At 41.7% G+C, this 22,393-nt stretch overlaps 2 protein-coding genes across 3 annotated transcripts; both read right to left on the reverse strand.

Moving 5' to 3' along the window:
* Positions 1-438: 438 nt before the first annotated feature.
* Positions 439-11,789, reverse strand: csnk2a2b (casein kinase 2, alpha prime polypeptide b). The gene is made up of 12 exons (XM_007558599.2): positions 10,826-11,789; positions 10,376-10,487; positions 6,961-7,062; positions 6,024-6,074; positions 5,854-5,913; positions 5,659-5,742; positions 4,327-4,437; positions 3,823-3,924; positions 3,596-3,696; positions 2,305-2,453; positions 2,122-2,201; positions 439-1,061 (listed from the first exon to the last, which is right to left on the reverse strand). The coding sequence occupies exons 1-11, from the start codon at positions 10,927-10,929 to the stop codon at positions 2,125-2,127; spliced, it is 1,053 nt and encodes a 350-aa protein (XP_007558661.1). The 5' UTR covers positions 10,930-11,789; the 3' UTR covers positions 439-1,061; positions 2,122-2,124.
* A 767-nt stretch (positions 11,790-12,556) lies between these two features.
* Positions 12,557-21,617, reverse strand: znf319b (zinc finger protein 319b). 2 transcript variants are annotated; one of them, XM_016674523.1, is made up of 4 exons: positions 21,001-21,617; positions 19,464-19,507; positions 18,528-18,664; positions 12,557-18,451 (listed from the first exon to the last, which is right to left on the reverse strand). In XM_016674523.1, exons 3-4 carry the CDS (start codon positions 18,530-18,532, stop codon positions 16,615-16,617), a joined length of 1,842 nt encoding a protein of 613 aa, XP_016530009.1. In that variant the 5' UTR covers positions 18,533-18,664; positions 19,464-19,507; positions 21,001-21,617; the 3' UTR covers positions 12,557-16,614. The 2 variants fall into 2 exon arrangements, with proteins under 2 accessions (XP_016530009.1, XP_007558662.1); XM_007558600.2 differs by lacking the exon at positions 19,464-19,507.
* Positions 21,618-22,393: the final 776 nt, after the last annotated feature.

Genomic DNA, 22,393 nt, shown 5'->3' on the forward strand with positions numbered 1-22,393 from the left:
CACCAGCAACGGCTCCAATAAGGGACAAGGGTGTAAGAAAATGGATGTCTTTTCTTCATCACAAACATACCTGGAGTGTCGCTTTGGTTCTTTCATGCATGTTTGAGAAATCCTTAAAGTCTCTTGTGGCAGACATTCGAGGGTCCCTCAATGCCCGCTCACAAATGCGCCGACTATTTACCCAAAGTTCTGCCTCGGAGCTCCCGCCCCGCAAAGCACCCTCCCTCACAACTCTACAACAAGAAAGCAAATTTAAAACGGGGCTCTTTAGTCCACATGTCCAATCCAGGTTTAACCAAAACAAAGAAACTGCATGTAAGGTTGCCTCACATGGACAACCTGAGCTTTTTCACCACATTTAGACATTCTGTAAACAAATAAATCGTCGTCTTTTTAACAAATTATCGCCCGGGAGGAATAAAACCACTTACAACATAATAGATTCATCTAAATAAAAATCATTTATTTGTCATTAATATTATATTTATCATATTATCTAGAGAGTCCACCATGCCATCAGATCTGGAGTAGTGCTAAGACGCCTGTTGGGGAGGAGGAAGATGGAAAGGCAAAGACGGGCAGGGAAAGAAAAAAAATAAAATGAAAATTAGACCTCCTGTTCATTCTCCATGCTGATGCAGTCAATTAAGAAGGAAACATAAAAATGGGGGATGAAAGGATGACAAACAAGAGGACTTTAAATGTCTTTGTTGACCTACATGAGACCCAGACAGGACGGGACAGGAAGCAGTCAAAGGAGTGGGGAGCAGCAGCTTCAAGGTCATTGGTCAGATTGCCAGACAGGAAACCAGGACGAGCCAATCACAAACCGACACAGAGGAGGAGAAGAAAGAGGAGGGCGGTTTTTTTGTGTTTGTTTCTGCATCTGTTTGTGTTTGGAGACGTGTGCTTGCATTGACGTTTTGTCCGTGTGAACGTTTCTGTGAATGTGTAAACTGGTCCGAGTCGCTTTGAGCCATTTGTTGCTGTACACTTCGTCAAAGTTTCTGACACAAGCGGTTACAAAGTTGAGGTAACAGACATCCATCTTCCTTCCACTTCTGTGAAAAGAGCAAAAAAAAAAAAAGAGCAATCGATTACAAGAAGGCTCTCCTCCTCATGGCTCGTTAGCGGCATCATGATGGTGTTACAGATCATCAAGTTCTTGATGATCCAGAAAATTGTTCAAAAAGCTGAATTGTTCTTAGTAGCGGTCGACTGCATCCGAGGCCATTTTGAAGCAAAACATGAACAATGAAATGCATCTGACCGCTCATCGCAATGAGCGATCGGATGCAACATTTTTTTTGTAAGGCAACATTTGTGTTACTGAGGAAGGGAATGGAAAGGTTTTTATTCCAGTATTATAGGTCTTACTGACCTATAGCGCCCTCTAGAGGGTAAAAGGAAGAAGCTATGGAGAAATCTTTTAGGCATGACAACTGAGACCAAATGAGTAGTGATAACTTTTTAGAGCTCACTGACATGATTCAAGAGCATGGATTCTCTTTCCATTGAGATAAAGACAAACAAATATCAACTTAGCTAAATTAAGGAGAATAATATCAGTCAGCCAAAATAAGAATGACTATTTCTTTGATTTCTCTCTTTTTTTTTTTCTAAACCACGTCGATAGTTTTTGGTAATATCGTTTTGAAAATCACATAAAAAAATAATAATAAAAAAATTAAGCATTATTGATTTTAAAGATTACACCTACAAACAAACCACTGAGTCATTAAGCAATTTAAACAGGAGGCTCTGAGTGCCAAGTTAGTTATAAGGAGCCCAAAATTGAACCAGTAAAAGTTGAACAATAAATGAATAGTGAAAACAGAATAAATACATTACACTCTAAGTCACTGCTTTTAACAAAGAAACACTTATTTTATTGTCTATTCTTGAAAAACATAATTAGACCTCTGTAGAAAATGTTAGTCATCAGCTTCAACTCCCAGGAAATGTCTGAAATAGTTCAAATCGCCTATCGACAACACTTTTAGAACAGCAACAATTTCCAGAAGATCAGACACATCCACTCTAGAACAAAGGCTTACATTGTGTCTGACATTTTTCACAATGAGGAAAAAAAATATATATTGCAGTAATATTAACATTTACCTTTTATCGTGCTGTAGTGTTGCCACTAGAAACCATGTTGTTGTCAGAGTTTGATAGAGACTGCTCCTTTACTACAGGATCTGCAGGGACAAAAAAAAGGGGGAGCCACTTTCAGTTTTGTACATTTACTCAATTAGATCAGATTTTTGGTGAACTACTGAAAAGTGTAGATGCGATGCTTACAGAAGTAAGGGTGCTCCATGGCCTCGGTGGCTGTCAGTCTCTGTTGGTGGTCGTAGCGGAGCAGCTTGTCCAGCAGGTCCAGAGCTTCAGGACTCACTAAATGCTGGTTCTCAGTCTGCACAAACTGTTCCCATCGCTTCCTGCTCTGCCTGCATGGACAGAAATAAAGGATGCACACGTTTGCAAAGCCCAGTAAAAATCTGAACGAATGTTACACCAGATCATTCATGATTGGTCAAATATTAAACTTCTTTTTCGCAGGTCGTGATGCTCATCTGAGCTGCAGGTGGAAAGCCCAGACTAGCTGATCATCGTCGGTGTAGCAAGACATTGCTGCAGATAAGTGTGTATTGACAGCAATGCAATGGAACAACATCAGCAACGACCTCACAAAGAAATGGTTTCTGTCCATCAATCTAGGAAGGATCACTTGGCCATTTCTGAATAATTCAAAGTCCATGATTCTCAAGGGGAGGAGAGATTACCTGCAAGTGGAAATCCTTTAATACAGTTACCGACATACTTAGAAGTGGATGTCCCACCAAGTACAACGACAACATTTGGGGAAAACGAAGCCAAATGTTTGAGCGTGAACACCTTGTATCAACTGTCAAAAAAGGGACAGGAGGAGTGACAATATGGGCTTGTCTTGCAACCACGGGAACTGGGCACTTTGCAGCCATTGAATAAAACCGAATGAACTTTGAACATTTGTATAAGAGGGGATTCCACAGTGTAATAAGAGTTCACCTGGTAGCTGAAGCTTGGCCCCAACTGGGCTAAAAATAAGACGACGACACCAAACCGAGTGGCAGAACTACAGCTGAAGATGGCTGAAAAAGACAAGTCAAGATTTTCCATTGGCCTAGTCAAAGTACAGACCTCAGCAGGATTAAACTGTTGTAATGAGACAAACTGAATGACAACACAAAGAAAATGATAAACAGTTACTTCTAGCTATTGCTGCCGAATCTCGAGATCATTTTAAGTAAGCTTTTGTTGATTGTGGCGCCACTTTTAAAGGGTCGTTCTTTTGTTAATTCTTCACACATTTTCCTCATTTAAAAACTTGGTGGAGGCCAGAGGAGTTTTCATTTTGTGCTCTGGGTTCTCAGGCATTACACTCTACATGAAAGAGTATTGCTTTGTTTTGGTTATGACTGCATTCACTTTCTGTAAACAACTGGTGTTTAATCCTGAGCAGCTAGCCGTCTCTGGAGTTGCTTGTGGACATTTCCAGCTGCCGTGCCTCTCAGCAGTCTGAGGACGGTCAGACGCGGCGTGGACTTACTGTCCTAGCAGGTCTTTGAAGCGTGGGTCCAGTTCGATGTGATATTTCCGCAGGTAACCGAACAGCTCGTCGGTGCCCAGCACTTTGGCAATTCTCACCAGCTGCAAACCAAAACCAAACAAGAGTCCATGTATCAGACCATAAACTTTTTAAAAACAAGGCTTCTAAAAAAAAAAAAAAAAACATTGTCCTTCGATTATCAGTTTACCATCCACTGAGATGGGTACCTGGTCGTAATTGTCTTGTCCGTGGAAGAATGGTTCTTTCTGAAAGATCATGCTGGCCAGCATGCATCCCAGACTCCACATGTCTAAACTGTAGTCATACATCTGCAAGACAAAGAGACCCAGCTGGTAAAAAGAACAGGAGGCATCAGACTCTGTGTGACAATATGGACTCAGAGTCTAAATTTAATAAACAAATCAGCTCTGCCTCGCAGATAAACCCACTTTGGTTGAGACAACCTGCAGATAACAAAGCATGCAGACGTATTTACTTCCTGCTTTAAGTCTCTTTCTTTCTAAAACACGTTTTCTCAAAAACCCAATGGCCCAGTTTCAGTCGACATCCTCCTCAATAGCCCTAATTTTATGAAGGTCTTAATTTTTTTTTTTTTTTTTTTTTCCCAATGTCTTGGTTTTATGCATTTTGTAAAGAGCTTTGGGCAGACCTGTTGTTTTGTAAATGTATTTTATAAATGAGCTGGATGTTTGGTTTCAGGTCGGTGTTACCTGGTAGTCCACCAGAAGTTCGGGGCCTTTAAAGTATCGAGAGGCCACTCTGACGTTGTACTCCTGGGACGGGTGGTAAAACTCTGCCAGCCCCCAGTCTATAAGGCGTAGCTGCAGAGGAAACACAAGAGAATCAGTCCTTTGCTGAGCAACAAACGAACACAGCAGCTGCAGCACTCCTGCGTCCATCTGCTGCCCCCTGCTGGAGAAAGCAAACTCATGTCTTTGCTCACCGAGGACTAAAATCTCCAGTAGTTTCCTTAAAAAGTCGCCACCAGTTGTTCAAACCCTACAGACCTTTACAATGAGATGCAACGTGCTGAATCACAACACGCTGCCACGTTGTACTGCTGCGTTAAAAAAGCGGATAAAACCAGGAAGAACAACTGCCACCAAATTCTACAAACTTGAATCTTGTTTGGTACTAAACACACTCTGAGGGAACAAGTTGACAGAAAAGAACAGAAACACTCAAAGGAAGGAGTTTCTAACCACAAAGGCAATATCTAGAGGAAATAATCTACAGTCACAAGTTGAGGCTTTCAATGCAATGGTATGTTGGTGGTAGCATCATGCTGTGGGACAGAGTGGATGGAATAATGAAAAAAAAAAACAGGACTACATGTTTGTACATGTAGATGAACCAATTCTACAAAAGAGGAGCTCAAAAATCCGATCAGAAATATCCCTGAAGCTTGTTGAAGGCCACAGAAAGTCTGTGGGCGACTTTCAAACCTGCCAGGGAACATCTGACTAAATTTTAGCGAGCACAGGCGCTTATTTAAGCAGCCATGTATATCTTTCACCTCAGTTTCTGCACCCAGTTCTTGCTTTAAATCACCTTTGCAGACGACCGCTTTTGAAAAAGCAATTATTACGTTTGATAAATGCAGCAGACTCGGTTCCACGCACTTCTCAGGAAACTTTATCCACAATTCAGGACACTTTGAAACCCCGGAAAGTTGGAGCGTTTGTTCAAACGGCGTCTGTTCTTTCAGGCGCGCGCTCACATTGAGAAAACGAGGACTTTCATTAAATGGGAAAATGTTTGTTGTAACAACAGGAAGCTTGTTTATTCAGATGGAAACGACCTCCGCTGTTGTTTTAATAATCCAACTCCAAATGCACCCACACGAGGGCTGAAAGCTCGCATTAATGCGATACCCTCTCCTCTTCAAAATGGGGCGGGGGGGGAACACAATAAAAGGATAATAAACCGGGAGCTGCAGCAGGAGGATGACAGATAATAATCATAGTGTGTGTGTGTGTGTGTGGGGGACGGGGGGGAGAGAAAACGAAAACAAATGGGAGGCTATTTAAAGCACCACCTACCTTTCTTAACTGGTGGTCGATCATCACGTTGTGAGGTTTGACGTCGCGGTGCATGATTCCCATACTGTGACAGTAGTCCAGAGCCTGGTGGTGGAACGTGGAAATAAGAAGTAAAATAAAAGAGAGGAACTGAGATCTGATCTCAATGAGGGAACGGAGAGGAGGGGGGAGGAAGGCGTAGTAAACACGTCTCACCTTCAGTAGTTCGTACATGTAGAAACGAATGTCATAATCCGTCAACTTCTGGTACAACTCCTGCAGAGAAGGAGCGAAAGCTGCATCAGGGCGGCCGCTGTAGCAAAATCTAACTAAAGAACGGCAGAAAGGCGACGGCGTCAAGAGGAAAAGGGAGGCGGAGACTGTACCTTAAAGTCTGTGTTATTGATGGATTCAAACACGAGTGCCGGAGTCCTCGACTGCGTGTGGCCGTCAGAGAGACAGAGAGTCAGAAAAACAGACAGAAGCTGCTGAAGCTCCGCTTCAATCAAACTGCTCAAAACTATAAACCCTAAATGATCATTTTCTTGCTCCCGGTTCGCTCACAGGAGCAGACACACAAGAAAAGGGATCCTGCTGCAGCGCTGCAGAACGTCCCGGCTGAGCCAGAGCATGAATAAACATCCTTCCTTCCCGATCTCCTCGTAATATTTTTGCTCTGAACAAAAAAGTTCAAGTTCGCTTGTTCTTGTTCCCTAGTTTTAGACCAAATCCAGCAGCAAAGAAATGTGCTTGTTGTAAGCACACACCAACTAAAACACGCAACATATCAAAGTATTTTTTTTTTGTTTTTGTTTATTTTTTTTTAGCAATCTGTCTTTCAACAGCTTTCCAGTTCTTGGAAAAAATAAAATTTTGTCTAAGTTGGAAAATGTCATCCGAAAGCATTTCAGAGCCCAAATGCTCGTTTTGTCCTCAAAATACAAAAAAAAACAACTTAAAATAAACACACTTAGCAAGGCGAGTTTCCAAGTAACTCAATAGTCAAGCTTAAACGGTCATCTTATTTTCCACACAGAATATCTCCAGTGACTTTAACATCAAATTGTGTTAGTACTACTTTACAAGAAGACTCTCTTTATGGATGTCATATGTTTTAATTTCATCACAAACTGATGTCTCTAAAAGCTTAAGGCGACTGAAAAAAATCATATTGGTGCGTCGCAAAAGTAGCAAAATGTCTGATTATTAACCCCCAAAATTGTAAATCACTCAAATATTCCATTCCCAACACCAACTCTTAATCTGCCCTGTATTTCCACTAAAAAAATAAATATTAAAAAACCATAAGACGAGCTGGCCTACCACCGGGTCTTTGACTGTGTCCACGAGGCGGATTATGTTGGTCCCCCCTCGCAGGTTTTCCAGGATCTTTATCTCTCGCTTGATCTTCTTCTTCTTGACAGGCTGAATCGATGGATGAAAAGCAAAAAAAAAAAAAAAAAAAAAAAAGAAAAAATTAACAATTTAACGCCGAAGCCTCAGATGGGGAGACGAAGAAGCAAAATTACATTAATATGTGAGAGCAGGAATGTTTGCCAACATGCAGTTTCAGGAATCTGCTGATGCTGCTCTCCTCAGCGCTGCTGCTACTGCTGCTCTCTGCTCTCCTCAGCATCTTTCTCCTTCAGCTCCAAGCTCACATTTAACTGACAGACGGCTAATCCTCGCCTCTCGGCTGAGACACCTCCGCTTATTTTTGGGTTATCTTGTAATCTTTGCGGCTGAACGGGAGCCGGAGCAGCACAAAAGCTTATTTCAGTGGTTATTTTAAAGAAATAACCCCTTCAGGACCCCCAGATAATGACAATTTTATTGCTAAATATTACAATGAGCTGAGAAAAATTGCCCATTTCCTTACTCATTGCTACTCTTTCATTATGATGCTTCCAAAACATTCTACGGCCTTCGGTGACTTGGACACAGAGGCTCCATCCAGCAAGCAGAATATATTTGCATGAAAATCGTACGTTCCTGACACTTGGATTATAATTACCAACAAAAACTGCACTGCACAGAATTCTTTGCAACACTAAAATCACACAGACTGACACAGTAATGGCAATATAAATGTGTGATATCTTGCCTAGATCTAGTGAGCGTCTTTACAAAAGCAGGAGCAAGTTTGGCATCTTGCTAGTTTAGAGCAGGGGTGGCCAAGTCCAGTCCTCGAGAGCCACCACCCTGCAAGTTTTAGAAGTATCCTTACTCCAACAGACCGGGATCAGCTCTACAGAGGCCGGATAACGAGCCAGTCATTTGATTCAGGTGTGTTGAAGCAGGGATGCATCTGAAACTTGCAGGATGGTGGCTCTCGAGGACTGGACTTGGCCATCCCTGGTTTAGAGCATACAGTTGTTTGCTAACACCACGCCAAGATGGAGAGACATCAACAACCACCACAAAGAAGAAATGAATGCTGATCATCTATCTGGAAAATGTGAAAGAGCAATTTCCCATCTATTTTTTTTTTTTTAATTCATCATTCGATAGTGAGAAAAAGTATTTCCAAGTGGAAAACTTTTTTTTTTTTTAAAGCTGTCAATCCTCCCAGGAGTCCATCTCTGAACGAATTCACATCAACAATTAAAAAGTGCAAAACTGAACGAAACTGCAAAGCACCAAAGAGCTCCATATCAGCCTCCGAATCCCTCAGTTGGCATGCGAAATGACATCATTCATGACAAGACAACCAGGAAAAGCCTGAACAGGTTCTGCTTGTTTGGAATACCAACTGCCAGGTACGGCGGTGGTGGGATGATGATTTGGGTCTGCTTTACGTCTCTCAGTCAACCCTCACGTCTGCAGCGCACTAACGTGTGCCGGAGTCAGATGTGAGGCCTTGTGCCTGAAAGCAGAGCGGGTCTTCATTCCTCCACAGCACTTTGATGAAGTTGGATAGAAAATGTCTTCAGGTTATTTCTATTTATTGAAGATGGCTGTTGAATCATGGGGTGTACTTAGTTTGTAGCAACAGTGTAGAACTCGTTTTGCCCGTCAGGTTGGACTGAAATCAAGCAGAACCTTGCAAGAACCAGATCATTAAATTAAAGGCCGTCCAAACTCCCCAGATCCTTGTCTGCCGATGTTCATCTGCAAAACAACCAACCAATCACAGCGCAGGAGGACACCTTCAACACTGACCCACTTCAGCACTGAAACCTAGAGACTGAAAACATTTGTAGAAAGTAATCATCTGGCTGCACAAGAACGGTAGTAGCCAGGTCGGTTTATCTGCGTACATCTACAGCTATGCAGCAATCGTCTATGGCTGTGTTTTCAATCTTCTGCTCGGATTTCCAACAGCAGCAGGAGAGGTTTGTTAGCTGGCTTAAAGACTGGGCTGCAATTACAGCTAAAGCTGCGACTACAGACAAGACTTCCTGTTCAAGCTGTAAAATGGCGGCTCCTGAAATGGTTGGTTCTTTGAGTCTGGCATCTTGAAGATTTTGGATTAATTTGTTTTTATCTTAAGCCCCCTCACCCCCACATATCATCTCCAGGTTTTATGTTCTGCAAAAAAACATCTGACTAAAACTGGGCAAAGTTGAATTCATCATGTCCTGACCATTAGAGATCAAAGCCTCAAAAGATGAGGATGTAACGTATAAAATATATTCCTGGATTTTTACTCGATTTTATTACTTGCCATTTGACTAGTTAGCTAATTTGGTATGTCCAGGAGAGACTGTTCAGTTCAGTCCCTAAACGTTTTAAGGCAAGAAGCAACATAAAGTGGGGTCTGTATCCACATCTCCTTCACATTAGGCATTCCTAATCAGACACTTAAACTAACCCAAATCAACCCCTCAGATGTGGAACTATGAGACTTCCAGCATATCTCTAAAGCTGAGTAAGTCGGTTGTCTGGAGGATCTCATTTTTCACAGGTAAGCGGTGGAATGTGGATGAACCAGAGCATCAACCACATTACTGCAGACAACATCCAGATTTGTCCAGCCATCTCCTCTGCAATCCTCCAGTACAAAATTACTATTTTGCACACAGACAAAAAAATAAATAAATAATTCGGCTTGTTTAAGCAATTTAGTTGTTTTTGTTTTTCAGTCCATCCTTATCTGGACAATGTTAGGTTTTATAAATCCATTTTTTTTTTTTTAACAGTGCCAAGAAATCCTGTGGATCCCAAAACAAATCACATGCTGCATGCCTGTCTGTGCCAAATCACAAAGGGACGTTTACTTTTTATCTGTCAAGACTCGGTCTCCAAAAGAGTCTCTATTACATGTTTAAAAGATGAAAGATGTACAGAAGTGTTTGCTTTAACCTCGAGGCAGGCCTTCGGGTCAACCTTAAACAAGTCTTAGGAATTTGGAGGAAAAGACTTAGAGAGGAGGACACAGGTGCAGAAAACAACTCAAACAACTGGAAACTGACAGAAAAAAGCACATGTATCAGTTTCTCCTGTTGCACTTTTTTCTTCCACCAAACTTCCCATTAATATGTTTGATACAGGCTGTTCACCCTGTGAACATTCTGTTTCTTCAGCAATGACCTTTTGTGTTTGACCCTCCGTGTGGGGAGTGTCAGTGACTGTCAAGTCAGCGATGTTCCCCTGGAATGTGCAGGTCATGGCAAAAACATTTCTGAACTAAAAAGTCACTTTTATATAGTGCTTAATTTGAATATATGATTCTGAATTCATAATTGATTTTTCGTTTTTTTCTAATTCCAGCTGCACCAGTGTGAGACTTGCTCACCTTGAGGATCTTGACCACAACCTTCTCATTGTTAGTGATGTTGATAGCCTCAAACACCTCGCTGTACTTCCCTCTGCCCAGCTTACGGACCAGCTGGTAGTCCTCCTGGTTGCTGCAGAGACAAACAGAAGAGCAGCATGTGTGACAAAAATCACACACACACACAAAATAAATAAATATATTGTTTAGGCTTTGTGTGAAATCACTTCTTCTGTTGCAAAATCTCATCCAGAGATGAGGAGTTTCTGGCTCAGATCTCAGGGCATTTAGACAACAGACAGGGAGGAAAGGACAGAGATGCGGGGGAATGAAGTGTCAGACAGACTGGAGGACAACCGTGGTGTCATCACACCCTCACAGCTCCGTGTTTAATAATAAACCCCCATCTGCCACACTTTCCCCTCTGCAATCTCCACACAGATGAATGCAGCTAAGCTGAAATATCCTTACTTCCAGTTTGGAACATGGGCCTCGTAGTCCCAGTACTCCCGGCTCTTCAGGGTGTTGACGTCTGCGTACACACGGGCCTTGCTCCCGGCCACCGGACCCGGCATGGTGGGACCCGTGGCTCGGACGCCGCGGGGCGGGCGTCACGGAGGCCTGCCGCGGTGTGGATGGTTGGACCGACTCTGGGAGGCTGGTGAGGATTTAAGGAACGGTGGGGCAGCTGCGTGTGGGAGGAAAGTGGAACACGCCAGCCAGCTGGTTTGCAGAGAGGAGAGGAAAAATCAGACTTGAGGACCAGAGATGTCCGCGGGGGTCGTCGCAGGCTGTAGCCGCCTTGAAGCGCTTCTTGGTCGGATTATTAAAGGCAACAGACCCGACGAAGGTTTTTAATTGAAGTAGGAGATGATGGTGCTACACACAGGGATATGGACCAGGCGGCATCGGGGGTGCTGAGGTAGAGAGGAGGCGGACCCTAAAAAAGGCAGAAGAGAAGCAGGGAAAAGGAGGCTTCTGATCGGGATTCCTGCACCGGTTGATGGACGATGATAGGAGGGATGCCCCCGGAGCTCCAGAGCCAGCTAATCAATCAACGCTCGATGTGACAGATCGGTAGCGGGGTCGACCAGAGGCAGAGAGGGGGCGGTGGAAGCAGCAGCGAAGATCGATGTTGTTAGCTCACGGTAGCGCCGAGATGTCGCACCGTAGGGGAGCGCTCGGCTCCGGGTACGAACATCAGCGGAGCCCGCGTCATGTGCAAGCGGCTGTGCGGGGCAAGCGGGACCTTCTCTTCCCGGTGCCGCACGCAAACTTCAGGGGCCCGGGTTTCGGGAGTTAGCTCGGCAGCCTACGGACCTCCCCGGTGGTGGAGAGCGCAGGAAGGGAGGCGGAGCGGGTGAAGGAGGAGCATGAGGGAGGGAGATACCCGGGATGTGAAACCGCTGGTATCCGGGGTAGACTGCGCCATGCGTCAAGTGTCAACAAGGCCACAGCGCCATCTGGTGACAGGAAATGACTACGGTTGTGTAACATAAAAAACAAACACGTATTTATTCTCTTTGTATGTGTCGCAATGGATGTACATATATTAAAAACACAATTATATAAATTAGAAAATATATTTTTGTATTTCTTGATACATGATTTATTTTTAGTTTCTTTTTAAAGACTAAAGAGTCAGGTTTTTGTTTCAAGTATAGCAACAGACCCATTAAAAACCTGATCAATTTGTAAATATGAAATTGAACCGTGAACAAATTAATTATTTTTTTATTACGATGTACCTTATGAATTATTAACAGTTAAGTACTCAATGATACATTAAATAAATACATATATTTACATCCAGGCTTACCAATATAATAATAGTATGTAATAATTAAATTAATTATTCAGCTCTTGGAACTTAAAGTAGATATACAGCTTTTATAATGGGCTGTGGAATGACATTTATTGACAATTAGTGTTATATAAACTAAATTATAGAAAAACAAACAAGTACAAAAAGTTGTAATTAAGTTATAAAATGCTTATGATTAAGATAAACTCCATGTACTGATATCTGAGCAACATGACAAAATTAGTTGTTTAATTAGAAAATGTTTTTTAAACTCTGAATTCTCTTGAATTAGTAATGCATATGAATAAAAATCTAAAAACTGAAACCTCCAGGAAAATTAAAAAAGTTACAAAGCCACCTAAATGAATCTTCTTCAGATAACGTCACCACTCACGGAATTATAAATGAAAAAAAAGTTTTATTTGTTAGTGCTCTGTGTAAATGGATGCTACAAACATACAGAAGATCTCAGAATGAACTGTACTATGCCACAAAGTTTTTTTTCTTTTCCAAGTTTTCTCTTCAACGTCATTCACATAAACCACAGAATAATAAAAAAAAAACAACAAAAAAAACGCTATAAAACAGGAAGGAAAAGTGCTGTGAAGAGGAGAAGAACAAAAAAAAAGCAAACACAAATACTAACAGCAAGCATGCAGACAGGAGGAAAACATCAGGGTTTAACGGGGCAGGGGTTTAGTGGTACTAAAGTGGGCATGACTGGGTTAACTGGTGATGGTATTTTTTTCTTTTCCAGTAAAACCAGTAATAACTGAGGTTAGAATTGTGCCTATAAAGAAGATTCTCACTCCCTTTGATAGCTATGGAGTAGATTTCCTTTTCTACCAAGAACATATGAAGGACAGACTTGTTTTTCTGAGAATTTGCAAGAATATTCTAATACTCCAAAACAAAGAATATAGACAATAGCAACTGGAGTTCTTTGGCTTTGAACAGATGAATTGTGTTTCTGGATATAAAAAGCTTTTAAATGCACACTTTTAAATTTTAAACCAACCCCAAGGGGCCCTGGTCTCCCACTCCCACAAAACACATACTATAGCAATGTAATAAAAAGATCTAGATATCAAAATAAACAGGCACAAACCATAAAAACACAGTCAAACTCGTCCTCAAAGTCTGCAAAAACGATAAAGTAATAAAAGAAGGACTCATGGTTAGCTTTCTTACATTGAATGATTAAGAGACGAGGCATAAAGCAAAACATTTTAAGGCTGAATTGAAATGGACTCAATTCCTCATTTTGTAGAAAAGTCTTCAAAACATATATTTAATACTGCACTCAAACTTTATAGGAGATGAAGGGTGGACACAAAGAAAAAACGAAGGCAGTCACAGTCAACACGTAAACAAAGTGGCTTCTTGAGAGACAACAATCTCGTGGCAATTTTAGATGATGATTCAGAAACAAACCCGCCTCGGCAGACACAACTCAACAGGAAACGACAGAACAAACTCCTAAGTCTTTTAGCACAGAGGGGCAGAACCATCCTACAGGAGCAGCTCAGCCTGGACAAACTTCCAAAAAAAAATAAAAAATCAAAGGCGGAGAGACGGTCAAATCAGTTCTTATCACTCTGAAATCCCCTGTTTAAAACACAGTTTTTACATTCACACAATCAGTCTCTCACAAAGGTTTCTCTTTGAGAGTCCCGGTAACATACTGGCACCAAAAAAAACTACACAGACCAGAAAAACATCAACCACAAAAAAAAAAAAAAAAAAAAAAAAAAAAAAAGAGAGCGCACATTTGTCGAAACGTTTCACATAGTAAAAAAAATTTTGGAAAAATCTTCAGAAAAACAACTTCTGATATTTCCAATCATTTTGGCTCATATGTACAAGCTGAGAGAGAGGATTCAGTTCATATTATCCCACAACACTGACCTCTGCAGGAGTATGATGAGAACAATGAATCGAAATATATTAGTAATTCTATATATGTCTAAACTGGCAGGTTTCATTAGATTGAATCATTTGGACTTTAACTGGTGGTTAAATTCAGTTCTGTAGAAAGTCTGAACCCTACATGGCACAGCATCATATTCTGGTACAGTAATACTAGCAGCAGCTGAAATAAACATGGGGAGCGCATGTCCTCTGCTACCTGAATGTGACAATAGGTTCACAATGGTACTATAAAGATACACAGAGTTAGATGTGAAGCTCCAGTCAGAATAAAAAGAAAGTACACCCTCTAATTTCACATAGATTTCACACAGTCGTTACTTATAAAAGATGAAGTGAAAATGGAAAAGTGAAAAAATAAGTTAACACAATGGCAAAATGGAAGCTGCCCATAAACTTCTTATTACAGCATAATTTGTAGTCCATTGTTCTTCAGTGAAGCAGACAACGTAAAAGAAAGAAACAGCAGTTTCCATAAGTTAGTGTCCAAACAGGATTTACCTCAGCGTCTGGTTGTGCAGTGCTCAAAAAAAAAAAAAAAAAAAATCTAAGAGCTGCATCTCAGACTCTACAGGCCTCATTTGGCAAATTAAAGTTACTGACAGGATAGTTAGAAAAGACTGAAATGTGATTTTTTTTGAAAGGGTTGAAGAAGAATAGTTCTTCTCTCTGTAAAAAATAATTGTGGAACAACAAGATTTACAACATTGCATCTGAATGAGCTGGGAAAAATGTATAGTAATTTGCACAGACAAGACCAGCGTAGAGAGGTTGAGCTATCATTCACGGCACTGTGTTTGCAGAAATCCAAGGATAGTATGTCAGCGTTAAGTACAACAACATTCTGTGGGATTGATACAGTGACACAAAAAAAGCTTTGACGTCATTACTGTTACGGGTGATTGAACCGTGATGTGCACTTAGTTTTTTCTGCTTTATCTTTGTTTAATTAATGACAACAGCTTAAACTCAGTTGTGTCGGCCTATAAAACCCTAGAATTGAAGGAGGGTGTACTCTCTTTTCATCATAACTGTGGGAAATACTGCGCTGGAAATTCTCCTTTTTTGCTGAGGTGAGAGAAGAGGGACAAAAAAAAAAAAAAAAAAAAGAGGGAAAGAAAAAAATGCATAACGGACAAATTAAATCGAAAAACATTAAGTGATTTAGGAGGATCGAATGGATCCACTCGTATTACTAAAACGCATATTTTAGTAGCAAACAGCAAGTATGTTTGAATGACTTGTAGTGATAACATTTTGCTGTGGATGCTCAATGTTGTTTTGAAGCGCCAACGCTTTGAGGTCCCGTCAGGTTCACACGAGCAGACTGGGAAAACAGTTTAAAATTGAATGTCTATTGAACATAGTTTGGGGTTAATGTGTAAAGTCAAACATTTCAGAGTAGTCGTGTACCAGAAGAGGGCTGACAGCGGCGCTAGCGGTCGAATACATCTCCGTTTTAACCTCCACAGTGCTATCACTGAGCATGGGTTGGCCAAATAAAACACCAAGATATAGAAGAAAAGAGAAGAGTCCAGTTGAACAGTCTTCTTTTAACTCAAGAAGATTCCTAAAAGAATTAATTAAACTGGAAATATTTTCTGATGGAAAATGCCAGGCCATCCTTTATGAAAATAAAGGAGACATTACACTTTTTTCTGCAGCGCATCTAAATAAATACGAGGGATTTTAAATCGTCCAAGACGTGACTTGAAGGTTTTAAATCATCTTCAACTTGTTCAATTACACGTTTTTGAAATTAAGTTTAACTTAGCTTTGTATTTTAGTTCACTGACATGATTTATATGTAATGAGTAATCTATGATTCGATGGGATACAAAAGATTCATCTTAATTAAAGATGCACCAATCAAGCTTTTCTGGACTGACACCGATATTTGGGCTTTAACTATTGACTCCAGTTTTCCTCTCAAACCATTATATCATATGAAACAGGAAATAAAATGTGCTAACAGCTGTTTGATAGTTTTGAATTACACAGAAAAGGAAGAGGTTCCAAGACTATGCCAGTTTATGCATCAAATATTGCATACAAATGGTCCTTTGCGATTGTGATATTACCCAGATTGATTTTGTAATTAAGAGTGGGGTTTTATATATTGTCCAGCTCTAGATCAGTAGCATTGAATGATAAGACCATTGGCTGTTCCTAATCACTGTTTGACTAATCGATCCATCTCTAGTTTAAATGTAATTTTTGTCCAATGTTCTTTAAAACATCAAAGTTTAGTTTTGCTACAAAACTAAACAAATCTGAATATAGCTTTTGTCTCACAGTATAACTGAAAAAAAAAAAGAAAATTGGAGAGTTTTTTTTTTTCTTGACTGTTCAACCAGACCCAGAGTTTCCCATTTACTGTGATCAAAGAAATCTGAAAACGGTTTGCAGCCCAGGACTGCCCTGAACGAGAGTGATGTTTGGGTTCATAAACAGCCTGTGGGTGGAGCGCTGATGGTTCTGTCCATTCAGGGAAAAAAAAAAGAAAGAAAGAAAAGAAAGTCATGGCTCACATGCACTGTGGCACATTGTAACCGTCTCCATCGGACGTGTGCTGCACAGTGTGGTCCTGCAGAGAGCCCAAGTCACTGAAGCGTTCTCCGCACCAGACGCACTTGAACTGGCCCTCCCGGGAGTGTGTGCTCTGGTGTTTGGTCAAATGCTCGCGCTGTTTAAAACCCTTGCTGCAGTGGTCGCATTTGAAGGGCTTCTCTCCCGTGTGCACACGCCGGTGGCGGTTCAGGTCCGACGAGTACTTGAAGCGCTTCTCGCAGTCAGAGCACTTGAGGGGCTTCTCCCTGGATGGGTCACAGCGGTGCTGGACGAACTCCGAGGAGGACAGGAAGCGCCGGTCACAGAGCGAGCACTTCAGCGGCTTCTCCTGGCAGTGGGAGTTCTGGTGGCGCTGCAAGGTGGAGCTCTTTTTGTATCCCTTCCCACAGACGTCGCATTTGTACGGCTTGTCCGGCGAGGAGTTGGACGACTCCCCGCACTTGTGTCTGAGGAGCTCTCCTGACTGGCTGAACTCCTTCTGGCAGGAGGCGCACTTGAACAGATTGTCCATGCCGTGGACGTGCTGGTGATAGAGAAGGTGCGAGGGCTGCATGAAGCCTTTGTCGCACAAACTGCATCTGAAAGGCCGGTCAGAGGGGTCCTTGTGCGTCCGTCTGTGGCGCACGAGCGCGTAATGCTGCTTGAAGCTCATCTGGCACTCGTCGCAGTGAAAGGGCCGCTCCTCGGAGTGCGTGCGCTCGTGCTGCCGTAGGTCCGACGGCCGTTTAAACCCCTTCCCACAAGTGGCGCAGCGAAACGGTCGGGAGCCCTGCGGGTGGCAGGGGTGGTGGAGCAGTTCCGACGACTCTTTGAAGTGTAGCTCGCACAAGTTGCACTTGAACAAGTGCTCGCCCGAGTGAACGTACATGTGGCGGACGAGGTGCGAGCGGTGCTTGAAGCTCTTCTCGCACACGGCGCACTTGAACGGCCTCTCGTTGCTGTGCGTCCGCTGGTGGTGCTGCAGGTGCGACGACTGGCTGAAAGCCTTGTCGCACGTGTCGCATTTGAAGGGTTTCTCCCCCGTGTGCACCCTCTCGTGTCGCGTGAGTTCCGAGAGGTGCTTGAAGCCCTTCTGGCAGACGGAGCACTTGTACGGCCGGTCCCGAGCCGAGGGGAAAGGTAAGATGGACGAGCTGCTGCTTGCCGACGCCCCGTCGCTGCTGGACGGCTGGGAGCTGCTCGAGGACGTGGGTGTCGTGTTCCCGGAGGAGCCCGGCCGATACGTCTTCTCGCATATGGAACACTTCATGGGGTTGCTGCTGTTGTGCGATGTGTGGTGCTGAGCCAACGAGGTAAGAAGGGAGAAGCCCATCTTACATACTCCGCACACAAACGGCTTCTGCTCCACCTGGACACACTGGTGCTCCAGCAAGTCTGTGGCCTGATTGAAGATCTTTAGACACTGAGTGCACTGGAATGACCTGTCCTGACTCACCATGCAGTGGTGTTCAAGCGGGTTAGCCAGGTGGGAGATGTCGTGTCCACACGTCCCACACTTGTGTCCCGACTCTGTTCCCACCTGCAGAGAGCTTTGCTGGGCTTGAGAAGGATGTTGCCCCTGCTGTCCGCCTGCGTGTTGTTGAGCTCCCGCATGCTGCTGTCCACTTCCATGCTGCTGCAACGATGAGGCGTCCGGCTGCAGTACAATCCCATACACTGCGCAGCTCAAAGCGTTTTCAGCTCCCGCTGGGATGGTGTGGACAACCGGAGGCGGAGCGACGGCGTGCTGCTGCCAGGCCTCCGTCATGCGGGCTCGCGAGTACGGATTCAGTTTGGCAGCTGGAGTGGACCAGCTAAAGAGGGAAAGAGAGAGACATTTTGAGTAATTGGCCACAGGCTTCTGAATGTGTGAAGGGGAAAAAAACTCACTCCATCTCTTAGCTCGGCGAAGGAGCTGTGACCGAGACTTGAAGGCTTAAACTGGAATCCACTGAAGAAAAGCAGATGTTGGGAAAGATGGGGGGTGGGAGGAAATCCACAGCTTTCACTTTATCCTTGAGTTACATCTGGAAGAAAGACACAAACTGTCAGAAATACCACATGAAGAAACACAGTACTCATAATACATTATCAGGAAACTACACTCTAATGAAAAACATTGCTCAGTTGTTTTAGAAATCCCTTTTCAGCTTTAGCCTGAAATCTTTGAAACTTTAGCTCAACCTGATCTTTTAGAGGTCTTTAGTAATGTTGCAATCTTTGTTTTACAGCAGCTGCGGCAGACCGTGCAGTGCACACAGACTTCTGATGAAACACCACAATATTATTTCTACCGACAGACCTCCAGTTGGCAGGCATGTTGTAGGGGTACACACAAGGGGCACATCTAATGTAGTGCAGACAACACGATTTCCTTAAACAGACGGGCGGACTATGGAGGCAACTGATGATTTAAAAAGCTGCAATATCAACATGATGTTTCAAAAGTATTGTGTACCTTTCCTGTTCTTAGTTTGTTAAAAAAGAAAAAAAAACAAATATGAATTTTTACATTGACACACATCAACACTGCTGATTTAGACACAACAAAGAGAAGCAGTAAACAGAAGACTATCAAAACAATGTAATCTTTAGTTTTCAAACTAATCTATGGAGTTTTATAATCTTTATGCTACTGCTCTATAAGCAGACTTAAAGTAATGAACTTGTAGGGATTATTAGTGCTACCAAATATTGTAGCTTTTTTTTTAAACTATTGGTTATTTAGTTAAAAACATCATCTTCTAAAATGTGATTGTTTTTTTCTTACTCAAATGTAATGTTGGACTTGGAATGACACATAAATTCATCGATTAAATTTTCTACCTTCTCCATAAGAGGCATGAAACCTGTCTGGTTCTGTAGCAGACCTGAATATGCAACAATTTTGGGATGTTCAGAACATGAGACACAACAACATCAAATTAATATTTCAGTGAATTTTCTTATAAATCCATTATTCCAGAAAATGTCAAACACAGACTTCTGTGCTTTGACACTACAGTAGCATTTATATTGGTAATCTGTGAGTAAACAATGAAAAAATGCTTAAATAATATGTTTAATTGCAGGATTGCTCCCTTTCATTTATGCAATGCTGACAAAATTGCAAATACCGTGTCAGAGTGACGTAGCTAAACTGGTGCTCTACGTGTTTTTTACTTCTAGGGTACTAATACTACTATAATTCTTTATCATTAGGATGTAATAGACAAATAGGGGACAGTAATCTGTGAGCATTCTTCCCCCACTCCCCAACACATTTCATTTCACTCTTGATTAGTCGTTATTGTTCCCATCTTGTTTTTCTTCTTTCTCTTGACAGCTATTATTTGCAAAACCATCTGCATCAGTCTCACACCCTCTCCAAAACACATCCAGTCAAGGCAGATGATATCACCTGCTCAGCCTTCTTCTGATGCAAATTTCTTGTAGTTAAAAGAGAGTCGTTTCTTTCCACCATTCCCCCATGCATGTTCTTAATTGGCCTGAATCTGATTGTTTCTAAATAGCACTTTTACTGGACTGATTTGTACTAAAAACGACACTGAGTCTTATATTTAGTAATTAAATACATTGAGAATACCAATGGTGTTTTATGGTGTTAATAAACAATACTAAACTACATAATAATAAAGCAAATTTAATTTCTACCAGTTCTGCAATTCCCTGCACGGGATATAGTATATGGTATTAAATTCAATATAAATTGGTGCAAAAAAAAAAAAAATTGTGCCACAAACATAAGTGTTCTCTGGGATGCGCCTTATCTATTAAGAGCAAAAACACTAAACAAATGAAGTCAATACCACCTGGAATCCAATGACTTTAAAAGGGTGAATGTTATCTTTGAAAATCAATTCGTACATGTGTGTTTACTATGAGTTTTTACACAATTCCAAATGTTGGACGATTCGCGGTAAAAAATTGATGAACGGAGTCTGCGCATCGTAACGTAATTTTAAGTCTCCAGGCAAAGATCAGGGTAACCAGGGAGAGATAGCCCGCTAGCCTAGCCACCTGCTAACAGAGCCACAGAGGAAACATTAGCCAGGTGTTGTGCTGGAAAACGCATCCCTACTATAAACAGCTCCCTCGCAGCTTAGAGCGTTACGTTTAAATACTGAAGATTCAAATTCTTTGTCTAGTGCTGTATAGACAGAGACAAATGCTACATTATTACTCAAACTATTGTTTCAAGAGCTCTTCGTTTCATCTGTGTGCTTCTACGATGTAGCTTCTCTTTTTGGCATGAGTGCTAGTTTGTGCACAACACCGGGTTAGCCCCGGGAACACAACGACCGCGAAGCGAAAGCAACGGCGACACGTTCCTAACGGCAGGGAAATAAACACATTTACATACCTGGAGCTTTCTGCCAATCCTAAGGGGAAATCATGGTTCAATATGACGAAGGTTAGCTGCTCCCCAAAAATAAATTAACCGGAGGGTCTCGTCTCCTCTTTACATCCGCAGACGGAGCTCTGATGCTCGCCTTGTTGAAGCGCTGGGGTTCCAGGAGCCGGGGGCCGAAAATGTAGGGTCATTAAACTGTCCCGTATCAACCCTTAACGGCTCCGTTTCGAATCATTTATCGGGCTCACGATGCATCCTCTCGACTGGCGAGAAGACGATGATTTTGTTATCAATTAGAGGCTAGCTCAGGGCTAGCTGCGGAGCCCCTGGCCGCGCACGGGAACATGAACACACAAGAGTTAATTGGCATGAACACACAGACACACAGTGGGCATGGTGTGTGTGATGGCTTTCAATTCAGCTCAATTCACGTTTATTGTCGTATGTACCCGAGACAATGTCACACAATGTCACAATGGTATGGTGTGCATTCTCCTGTAAATTGACAATTAAAACAATAAATTAATTAACAATTAAAAACCAATTTGGTACAATTAGCCAATAAGCATATTGTTCAAATTGAAGCGAAAAACAATGTTAGATCATACAGTTTGAGATTATGAAAACATAGAATAGAATAGAATAGAATAGAATAGAATAGAATAGAATAGAATAGAATAGAAATCTCATTTATTGTACCACAGTGGGAAAATAAGTTAAAGGTAAATATCCTAAATGTTGAAACTAAGGTGAAAAATAAAAAAGAGGTCAAATAACTATTACTCCTGTCTGAATGATTACCATCCTATTCCTCACTAAACAATCAATTTCAGCCAATATGGACACATATCAGTAATGAAGATACAACAACAGTGTGTTCTGAAGTTTCAGAGGACTTATATGAGGATGCTGTTCTTGCTGTTGTGATCCCCGGATAACTAATGACAAAACTCCAACAGCATTACCTGATCCACTGCTACCTGAATCCAGAATTGGGTTCTGACATGCGTTTGCTCTCAAGTCACATGGATGTTATCTCAATTTATTTTGAAATATTCATTATTTTTGTTAATATAATGCCAGTGCTCTCTTATAGGACAGCTTCTAGTTAAATACTGTTGATGATTCTGATAAATAGTGTATTGGCAGATTTGAGGAATGTTGTATTTTACAAATAGAATCTAATCTAGTTTATAATCCATTAAATAGCAATTGGGAACTCATAATCTGTCTGTATTATTTCACCTTTAAAAAGTTTTCAAATGAAATTCAAATTCAAAAAATATTTTATTGGTCCCAAAGGGAAATCAATTAAATAAAATTTGGTATGTTGTAATTTAGCAAATAATATTATTTAATATCTTATGTCTTATTTTATACCACTAGACGAGCAGGTGAAAAT

The sequence above is a fragment of the Poecilia formosa genome, unplaced genomic scaffold (genome assembly GCF_000485575.1).
Source record: "Poecilia formosa unplaced genomic scaffold, Poecilia_formosa-5.1.2 Scaffold97, whole genome shotgun sequence".
In the NCBI taxonomy this organism is placed as follows: domain Eukaryota; kingdom Metazoa; phylum Chordata; class Actinopteri; order Cyprinodontiformes; family Poeciliidae; genus Poecilia; species Poecilia formosa.